At 41.4% G+C, this 11,093-nt stretch overlaps 1 protein-coding gene across 9 annotated transcripts in view; it reads left to right on the plus strand.

Moving 5' to 3' along the window:
• The window catches only part of shank3b (SH3 and multiple ankyrin repeat domains 3b), a 41,365-nt gene extending 31,587 nt beyond the window's left edge, over positions 1-9,778 (plus strand). For 6 of the 9 annotated variants that reach the window (XM_067391534.1, XM_067391535.1, XM_067391538.1 and 3 more), the window contains 7 exons: positions 1,898-2,033; positions 2,163-2,243; positions 3,029-3,162; positions 3,640-3,739; positions 3,917-5,786; positions 5,974-6,003; positions 6,644-9,778. In XM_067391534.1, the coding sequence (XP_067247635.1) occupies positions 1,898-2,033; positions 2,163-2,243; positions 3,029-3,162; positions 3,640-3,739; positions 3,917-5,786; positions 5,974-6,003; positions 6,644-7,211 (2,919 nt within the window). In that variant the 3' untranslated portion in view covers positions 7,212-9,778. Of the gene's footprint in view, positions 1-1,897; positions 2,034-2,162; positions 2,244-3,028; positions 3,163-3,639; positions 3,740-3,916; positions 5,787-5,973; positions 6,024-6,643 lie in introns of all 9 variants that reach the window. The other 3 variants (XM_067391540.1, XM_067391539.1, XM_067391537.1) reach the window with 3 other exon arrangements.
• The last annotated feature ends 1,315 nt before the right edge of the window (positions 9,779-11,093 follow it).

An 11,093-nucleotide genomic window follows, 5' to 3' on the forward strand; every position in this document is an offset into this window, starting at 1 on the left:
AGACAAGGAAAGGCAGTATTAACGTCTGGATCTGTGCACAGACAAGGTAAGCAAGCAAGAACAACATCGAAAAATGGCAGATGGAGCGATAATAACTGACATGATCCATGATTACATGATATTTTTAGTGATATTTGTAAATTGTCTTTCTAAATGTTTCGTTAGCATGTTGCTAATGTACTGTTAAATGTGGTTGAAGTTACCATCGTTTCTTACTGTATTCACGGAGACGAGAGTCGTTGCTATTTTCATTTTTAAACACGTGTAGTCTGTATAATGCATAAACACAACTTCATTCTTTATAAATCTCTCCATCAGTGTGTAATGTTAGCTTTAGCCACGGAGCACAGCCTCAAACTCATTCAGAATCAAACGTAACCATCTAAATAAATACTTTACTCACATAATTCGAAGCATGCATACAGTATGCATGACGAACATCTTGTAAAGATCCATTTGAGGGTTATATTAGCTGTGTGAACTTTGTTTTTGCGATATATATATAGTCGAGAGCTCGTGGGGCAGAGGAAGCGCATCTCTTAAAGGGGCCGTGCTGAAAAAAATCAGTGCATAGTTAATGATGCCCCAAAATAGGCAGTTAAAAAAATTAATAAAAAAAAAATCTATGGGGTATTTTGAGCTGAAACTTCACAGACACATTCAGGGGACACCTAGGACTTATATTACATCTTGTAAAAAAACAATCTAGGGCACCTTTAAGGGGGGTGAGTGTAACGCAGGCAAGCTAGTAAAAGTTGTGCATGTAAACCTCACTCCCCTGATCTCAAGAGGCATACTAGCGACTGATACTAGAAACTGTGGTCTTAAGTGTCCTTGTTAGCATGCCCGCCTCCCAAGCCAGAGACGCTGGTTCGAGGCCTGCACAGAGTAGGGCGAGTAGACCCAGTTACATTTGGTGCCGTGACCTGGATGGGAGTGAGGTTTAGGGGGGTTAATGTAACGGAGGCAAGCTAGTAAGAGCTGTGCATGTAAACCTCACTCCCCTGATCTCAAGAGACGTACTAGCAACTGATGCTAGAGACTGTGGTCTTTAGTGTTTAGTGTCCTTGTTAACGCGCCCGCCGAGATGCCGGTTCAAGAACCGCACGGAGCGGGGCGAGTAGGCCCGGCTACATTTGGTGCCGTGACCCAGATGGGAGTTATCTTAAGGGAGCAAGCTATTAAGAGCTGTGCATGTAAACCTCACTCCCCTGATCGCAAGAGGCGCATTAGCGACTGAGGTTAGAGATTGCAGTCCTTAGCATCCTTGTTAGTGCGCCCGCCTCCCATACTTGAGACGCCAGTTCAAGGCCCGCAGAGAGGGGGTGAGTAGGACCGCTTAAACAGGGATGGTGAAAAGGATGTCGCATGGTACCCCCAAATGACATTTAGGGTGTTAGGTGTTTCCCAATTTTGTTTTACTGTTGAAGTGGTCCTTCATATAAAAAGTTAAAAGTTGCAATGTAACGCAAGAAGCAACAGATCTTTTCTTCCACATTGTGACATACATCCAAGTGAAACATCTTATTGACAACAGCAACAATGTTTTGGGGGGTTTCAAAGTGCAAGTTTCTGAAAGCAATACCATTATCTCTACAAAACTACAAAAATGTGAATGTGTGATCGTTTTGACAACATTGTCGCCTGTACGTGAAAAACACAAAGGAAAACTTTTCCATTTTTAGTACATTGTTGTTTTGTTAATTAACCCTAAATGACTGGAGAAGCAGCATACGTCACCAGAGAGAAGTCTGTCATTTGATTAAACATTATGAGCTCAAAAAAAATAGTTTAAAAATTTTAACATATGCATGGATGAATAATGTCATCATTTCCTCTGCTGGGTTTCTATAGGTTGTGTGTCACATCTCTCTGTATTTCTCCCCATATCTACCAGGTAAATGGGGTAAGCGTAGTAAAGGTGGGACATAGGCAGGTGGTATCACTGATACGGCAAGGTGGAAGTCGACTAGTAATGAAGGTGGTGTCTGTCACACGCAAACCTGACACTGGAGACGTTGTCCGCAAGAAAGGTTCTTATCCTAACTCACTTAATGCATGCTTTATCTTTTTATTTTTGACTGGACTTTAAGAATTTCAAACATTGCTGCAAAATGCTAATTTTAATATTGCATTTCCTGTTTCTCCTGACAATTAATTAGCCCCGCCACCTCCCAAGAGAGACCCAAGCACCAGCCTAACCCTGCGCTCAAAAAGCATGACTGCAGAACTGGAGGAGCTGGGTAAGACAGATGCTCATACATGCAAACAAGCAAACAAGCAAGGAGCACACCTCCTTGCGTTATGCTAGGTCTCAGATAAGCTAAAACAGATGCTATCATTATCTTCGAGGGCATGACACATGTTGGATCAAATCCTTTGTTTCCCCAGGAACATTAATGGGGAAATGTATTCAGATTAATGTCTTTTCTTTCCGTGAAAATGATACAGCAATGAAAAGGAAGTGTGAATGATTGTGCAGTTATAGCTTTGCTCATTCATTGCTAATGAAAAGTGACCATCTAATGCACAAATCTATGAGCTAAATCAGGAACTATAGATTTGTCCTTCTTGCCCACAAGCGTCAAGGAGAAGGAGGGGAGGTAAGATATGAAACCAGTCTCACGTTGATGATGTCATTTACTGGTTCTATATGCTGATTAGCATGTGATGTCATGAATGGATTTATCTAACCTTTTCTTAGCTTGTGTGTTGTTGCCTGTGACTGCGAAAAATTGTAAAGTCAAAGTGTATGTGTTTGTTTTTCTTTTTGTGGATTGTTGACAACGTAGAGGAGCTGTTATGTATGTGTTTTGTGATGTATTTGTGAGTGTATATTTGTTTTAGCTTTCCTTCTGTTCAGACTATGTATATTATACACATGGGATCTGTTTACTTGTATTTTCTGATGCAGTTGGTGATTGTGTTTGGTCTTATGTGATTTGATCAGAGGACGGACCGGAATACTGGTCAGGAATGTGTATTAAGTGTTTCTGTATGTGTGTGCATCTGTGTGTATCCCTCACAGAGAAGTTGGATGAGATGTTGAGTTCACCCAAAGAACAGGTTGTAGTGATGAGGCCACGCCCTCCAGATGACTCTAGAGCAGCCACTGTGAAACAGAGACCAACAAGTCGCCGCATCACGCAAGCTGAGATCAGTGTGAGTCTGATACACAGAAACATACATTATTTAAGTTGGTTTACATAAATATTACAAAATAATATATAAAAACTTTTAAAGTATTTTAATTATAATAATTTAAAAATAATATTTTAATTTATTTTATTAAAATACTTGTTTATATAAAATATAAAATAAAACCCTTAATATACAGAAAAAGAGCCCTTGTTATATATGGCAATTTCTGACAAACTATGCATTATATGCAACAGATGGTGCACATTACCACTGTAGTACAGTAGCCAAATTGTGTCAGTAAAGATTTGGCTGCCGATCAGTTTTTGCTTATAATGCATATTGTCTTTACGTTAGAAAAAAATTAATTTGCAGTGATGGCATTACCTCTTTATTTCATTAATAGCTGATTAATCAGAAACTGTGATTTGTTTGTTATTCTGACAGTAACTGAATACTGGTCAAAATTTGACCATCTATTGTTTTTGTTTTTGTGTGTAGTCTCTGTTAGAGAGGCAGGGTTTAGGTGCAGGAGTATCCTTAGCTGTGGACAAAAGTCACATGCAGCTGCCTCGGGGAATGTCAAGAACCAAGTCATTTGGTAATGTGTCATTTGGCATGCACATACACAAACAAATCTTACAAATTGTCCCTTTTTTAAAAATGTAAACTAATGATACACCAATATAAAAAGGGCTATTTATATATGATGATCACCAGAGTTCTGATCTTTGTTCAAAACAATATAGCCACAGTCTCACCAAGATTTGTTTTATAGGTGCTCCTGAAGATGAGAGAATCGCGGCCCTGATTGGAGAGCATCGCTTTCCAAGAAGCTCCTCAATGACCGACAGCTTTAGACAAGATAGTATTCCACCACCTCCACAGACAGCTCCTCCACCACCTCCAACTCCCTACTTTCTTGATTCAGGCCCACCTCCATCCTTTCTTCCACCTCCGCCCCCTTCTCGTGCTGCCAACCAGAGTCGTTCAAGCTTCCGCCCAGGGGCGGAGCCCAAACTCCATGGCCCAGTCACGACAGACCGCCAGAGAAAAACACGCTCCATGATCATTCTTCAGGACACCACACATTTGCCAGTGGAGCCTGCCCCTATTGCAAGGCCGCAAACGCCTACCTCTGGAGGGGTTCCTCCTGAACGGGGTCGCAGGCGTGGACCACCTGTAGAGAATCCGTATGCTAACGTAGGTCGTCTAAGTGCTGTCTATACTCCTACCAAGCCCCAGCGTAGAAAGAGCCCACTAGTCAAACAAGGCCCAGTTGAGGAGGGAGCTGCTGCTCAGAGTAGTAGAGACCCTTCTCCTTTGGGAGGGTCACGGATTCCCCACAGCAGCCGAGCGGAGCAGTTCCAACAGCAGGTTCTCTCTGAGCGAGCTAGGATCACACCTCCCGGGGCCCGACGCAGACCCAGTGTTTTCCTATCTGTAGAAGGGGGAGCGACAGAGCCGCAGACAACCCCTTTGCTTTCTCAGTCTCACTCAGTGGATGAGTTGGCTGAGTTGCCTCCACCGGCACCAATGCTCTCCCCTGGCCCACCACCAGGGGGCACCACTTTTATACACCCTCTAACAGGTCGACCACTGGATCCTTCCTCACCTTTAGCGCTTGCACTGGCTGCAAGAGAACGTGCACTTAGTGGCCGGAATACACCCACTCCCACACCTTCGCCTACACCTTCGCCCACTCAAGGCAGAGCAGTAGAAAGGCCCGAGACCGAAGGAGGAGCAACACCACCTGCTCCTCTCGAGGCTCCTCCATCTAATTCCTGGAGAGATGAACCGGTCAGCATCACAGAAACAGCAAGCCAAGTGACTAGCGGTAGCCCTGGGTCTGGACGAAGCCTGGAAGAGGCACTTGTCCCACCCAGCGTGCAAGGTGTCCAACCTGCGCTAATGGATACAGAACATACCCCACCGGCAGTCCCACCCACTCTACCTTCCCCTGCCCCTACCCTCTCAAATTTGACTGCTCGGAGTCTGACTATGAGCTCAGAGGAGGAAGCAGAGCCATACACGGTGACACTTCCCCCTGCGTTACTCTCATCTAGTGACGAGGAAACCAGAGAGGAGCTTCGGAAGATAGGCCTTGTGCCACCGCCTCAACCATTTGCTAATGGCCTTCTAATTAAAGAAACACCCAAAGCCACTCTAAGCATTTCACCTAGCGGATCACGGCCATCCATTGCCAAGACTTCCTCTGGGAAAGATTCGACGGCAGACTCTGGGGTTGAAGACCCACATATGGAGACCACTAGTACTGTTTCCACAGTCTCCAGCATGTCCACTTTGTCTTCAGAGAGCACAGACTCCGCTCATGCAAGCAAACCACGTTGTGGGGTGGGGCGTGGTCGCCCCGCCCATCTCAGGGACCCACTGCTTAAACAGTCATCAGACAGTGAGCTGCTTCCACACCCACCCAGCACAGGCCCTAGCCGTCCACGCTACCTATTCCAAAGACGCTCCAAACTCTGGGGGGAGGAGCCCCGAGCCCAGATGAGTGGGTCTGATGAAAGTCGGCCTGCTGCTATGGGAGCAGAGTTGCTAGGCAAAGACTCTCATTCACTGGGGGAGGAGCCACCAATGGGAGCCCCACTTGACCCTGGCAGGAGATCACCTGTGGGAGGTGCCAGGTAGGATTTAAATTTGCACCGACTTAACAACAGCAGCACATTTTGCACACCTGCATGAAACACAGCACAACTTTCAATATTATTTAGAAATACACCCACTTGACTTTTGACACCCTTAGCCACACACCTGGTTAGACTGCCTTTCCATAACACACGTGTGTGTGTGTGTGTCTGTATGTCCTTGCAGATGTGAGGAGATTGGAGGAGAGAGTAAATCGTAGGTTTTTAGCTCTGTGGGTAAAAACAACTCCTTGTCTAACTAACTTTCACTAAACCCCTTACTGCAGCCGTTAATCAAGCTGCAAATGCTACTGTGGGCTTGTCTTAAAGGCTTATGGTAGTTCATTATGCAGTTACTGAGGCATTTCAGCTTCTGTCTGTCTTTGCGCAACGAAACTGGAATTTTCAGTGTATCACTGAGGGGCAATCAAATTGCTTTTTAATAAAACGTAGATGAAACTAATGTCAAATCTACATTTAGTTTATATTGCTGCATTGGTTGTGGTAAGTTTATTGCAGCAAGTTTTGGATGTTTACAAAATGAATACCAAAAGCATGCTGTGGTGGAAATACTGTGATATACTAATGCACCAATTCTTTATACCCTTTCTGAGGACTCCAGTTTTATATTAACTGCTCTAACTGTCATTTTATTGCATTAAGTTCTCACTGCATGCTCTGCACTATTTAAATTTTCACAAACCCCAAATGCTTACAGCATTGGATCCACTTTCCTTTTCTCTCACATTAGCATCCCAGTAGTTTCCCAAAAGTACTGCAGTTAAATCTCTTCTTTTGTTTCCTTTACATCTTCCTCTCTCTTATTTATTTTAATTTTTTCACTCTTTCTCTCTTAGACTCTTTAGTAGTTTAGGGGAGCTTCACACCATCTCTCAGAGGAGTTATGGCACCACCTTCACAATCCGGCCTGGCAGCCGATACCCAGTGACCCGTAGAACTCCAAGCCCTGGAGCCACCCCGGAACGGAGTGAACCATTGGGACCTGTCCGTACATTTGGGCCTCATCACCACCATCACACTATCCTCAAGTCTTCTAGCCTAAGTTTGCCCCAAGAGCCCAAGGAGGTGCGTTTCGTCATGAGGAGCGCCAGCGCCCGAGCCCGCAGCCGTTCTCCATCCCCCTCACCATGCGCCTCCCCCTGCCCCTCACCAGTACTGGGAGCCCCTCTCCTGGCCCTACGACCATTCAGACAGCGCCCCCTAGCACTGTGGAGTAAGTATGATGTGGGAGAGTGGCTAGAGAGTGTGGGATTAGGGGAACATCGTGCCCGCTTTTTGGAGCACGAGATTGAAGGCGCCCACCTGCCTGCCCTAACCAAGGACGATCTAGCTGAGTTAGGGGTGACACGGGTGGGACACCGAATGAACATCGAACGTGCACTGAAGCAGTTGCTAGATAGTTGAGGAGAGTCAAAATGCAGGATATAGTTCCATCACAAAATAATTTAATTTTTACGATTAAAAAATTTTTACTTATTCCGAAGTCTAACACCATAGATTTCAACCCACTTTTTTAGCATTGCACAGCCCTTACGTAATATAGATTTTACCCCTAATTTAACCCCCACACAATCCACCACGTTTCTTCACTAGTTTGCCACCTACTAAGAGTAAAAAAACAAAACATGCTGGACAGGAGTGTGGACCTACTGCGCAATATCTAATCTTTTCAGCTACAGGTTGAACTGGCCATGTTTTTAATGGGTCTTCTGCACAATAACAAATGATATAGCCAGCAAGCAGCCATTTCCCTTACGTGCCATGTTTTACAGTCAAATGATGATGAGGAAGGTGTGGCAAACACTACAGACAGCTCTCACATTAACAGAGGAAGTTTAGAAATATCTTCACCGTCTGGAATTGTGTGCATTTCCTGCTTCCAGGAGAGAGACTTCTGAATCTTAGAAAGCAGTGTCAACTTGGGTATAAAAGAAAAGAGAAGAGTTCAAACCTCTCCTGTAAACAATGCCAATGCTTCCAAGTGCCGGAATTTACAGTATATTCACAGACCATCTTGCAACTCAACAGTAGATAGCCATGTTAATGGTGATTGTAAGACGCATTTCAGCAAATGGACTTGGCATGTGAACGCAACATGTCCAAGTAAGAAAGGATCTGACAATCTGCCCTAAACCAGGAGGAAAAAAACTTCTCCCAATACAATACAAGTGTGGCCTTGAGGTAATACTGCCGCCATCTAAAATTTGTTAAAGATAGATATTTTCAATCAGTACATTCAATTTTATATGTATATGATATATATGGAGTTATATATATATTCAAAAAAGAAGAATGTATGAGAATAAGGTGAGATATACTTGTCTTATACCCTGTGAGATTGTGTCATATTTGGTCTTTATATTTGTTATTTTATTTGTCAATTATCAACCAATACCCTAACACGAACACAGTTACTCTTTTTTCCCCATGGTATAACTTGTGATTTGTGAGATATAAACAATCTTTGGACTAGTTCATGGTCAGTTATTTAAGAATTTCATAATTACGGACAGACCTTTTTTTTTGTCTATTATGAATAAATGCTCGGTAAGACTGTATGTAGAATAACTGTTTTGTTTAAACAGAGGATTTGAAATACCAGGGGATTTAGGTATACATTTATTTGTTACCTTTTGTATATGATAACTAATAATAATCATTTCATGCTAATCAATTTGTGAATTTAAGACGTAACAACGTTTCTTTGATCTATTTGGTTACGTATTGTGGAATTATTTCATTTGGGATTTAATTCTTATCAAGGCTTTCAGTTTAGAACAATATGAGCAAAATATGCTACCTAAGGGCTTTTAATACAGACCATTAAACAATCTGTTTCAATGCAGACTGCTAAACTGGTGAATTTGTCTGATCCCCAGTTATAGGAAAATCTACAACTTAAAGTAATAACGTGGCACATGCAAAGCTTGTGTTTATGGGCCTTAAACATCAATGTGGCCCTGACCCTAATGACCCCATTTGTGTAAACACACGTTTTCGTTTCTAGTAAAAAGTGTTATAGTGCAAACGACCAAATTACTAAAAGTAATCTGACTACAAGCATATCTACTGTGAATATAGAATTATTTTTCTCAATCCCCAAGATTGTCATATAATCAAGCAAATATTGAGATATATTGTGTCAAAATTATCTGGTAACTAGCTTGACTGGTTTGTTGTGTTTGGTAAGCTGGAACAATAGGCGTTGCTGTGGTTTACACATTTAACTAACAGTTAAACTCTGCCAACAGAGGAGAAAAATCCTCACACTTGTCTCTCCTCCGGTTGGTCAATTTGCACAAAGATGTGGGTGCTACTGTTTATAAGCCATCTGCATAAAATATTACTGTACTTCCCTCATCTGTCCCTGTCCTTCTCCCTCTCTTCTGATCCTCACTCATTCACATTCTCAAAGACAATTATGTAATTAATTACTGCAGCCATGTTCTTTTAGTTTACTACTTTTAGGAGCTTTCTCTTCTGTTGTTGACTTCTTTTTTTTTTTTCCTTTCTTTTTTTGTATTCTTTGTTGGATGAAGTGATTTGAGGATCAAGCTTTTTGGACATGTTTGCTTTAAAATGAGAAAATGTACACAAAAATATAATTTGACTTGTCTGTTATTAAAGATCATCTCTCAGGCTGTGGGGATTAATCGAATAATACATCATGCTTCTGTGTACTTAAACAACCCAAGAGTACATTAAATCCAATATGCCTACTGCAGAGGTTAAAATCTTTACATAACTGAGTAAATATACAAAATTATAGAACTAGATGGAAAAATGTTATTAATATTCAGCGATAATCCAGAAGAAATGTCCCTTGATCTACATACAACATAAGCATTTTCCATTTTTTTTTCAATGATGAACCTCACACTTTATGGGAGATGTTGTCACTGGTGATTTGATAAATAATTAGATAGTAAAATTTTTTGAAATGTATCCATATCCATATTCCACAACATATCTGTTTTCTGCAATTTACTATTAAAAAACAGTTTCTGAGTGCACAGTTCAACTTTTTGCTTAAAAAAAAAAAAAGACAATATTCATTGACGGTGTGGTTTTAAAGGGGTCCTTGATTACGATTTCACTTTTTTAACTTTAGTTAGTGTTGCTGTTTGAGCATAAACAACATCTGCAAAGTTATGATGCTCAAAGTTCAATGCAAAGGGAGATATTTTCTTTTGCAAAAATCACTTTTTAAGGACAACAAGCTTCTTCACGGGTTGCTGACATCACAAACCCTAAAATTTACATAAACCCCGCCCCTGAAAAAAACAAAGGGGGTGAGGCCATGTTGAGCTGCTTTAGAGAAGAGGAAGAGTTGTTGTAGTAGAGTGTTATTGTCATGCCGTCATTTTACACCGGACTGATTCAGAAACGAGGGTCAATTCAACACTGGATTTGCACAAAAGATTAACATGACAGCACATGCTAGTCGATGAATAACTACATAAATTTATCCACTAATCATTCAGAAACGTCCAGTTTCATTCTAAAAGTTCTAACTTCTTCCTGAGTCTCTCCATCAGTGTCGACTCCGGTTTGAACAATGTAAGGCTGAACACCGTTACTGACAATCCTCATTTTGGCTGCGTGAGATTCTCCAGCTTTGTTGTTGTTGAGCAACCGAAGCACGAGCTGTTAAAGCTCCGCCCTCTTCTGGAAAGCAGCAGCTCATTTACATTTAAAGGGACACACACAAAGTGTATTTTTGCTCACACCCTATAGGAGCAAATTTGACAAGCTATAATGATCTGTGGGGTATTTTGAGCTGAAGCTTCACAGACACATTTGACTTATATTACATTACATTTTAAAAGGGGCATTATAGGTCCCCTTTAATATATTAACTTGCATAAAAAAAAACTAAAAAAAAACACATATGATCCATCATATTTACTATTATGATACTCAAATTTATATTGGAGTACAGACTTCACAAAAAGAATCCTAGTTTTGAACCATTCGAGACCACCATTTGTTGCGCTACTTAAAACAAGCATTTATGCAGTTGGACTTTTGACTCAAAACCTTTGGTTACTTACATATTGCTCTTGTGACAACTTTTCCATGTGACAACTAGCCGGGCTCCATAAAATGCAGATCAGTAACTTGTATATTCAAATATGAAAGATTTAAGATAAATTTAAGTATACTAAAGTTAGTTATGTAGCATTATAGACACATTGCTCATACCAACAAAGCGGATATTCTCATTCATGAAAGCTTTTATGAAGTGCATTACCAATATTTGATATAAGATAGCTACTGTATAAT

The sequence above is a fragment of the Chanodichthys erythropterus genome, chromosome 8 (assembly GCF_024489055.1).
Source record: "Chanodichthys erythropterus isolate Z2021 chromosome 8, ASM2448905v1, whole genome shotgun sequence".
Taxonomy (NCBI): domain Eukaryota; kingdom Metazoa; phylum Chordata; class Actinopteri; order Cypriniformes; family Xenocyprididae; genus Chanodichthys; species Chanodichthys erythropterus.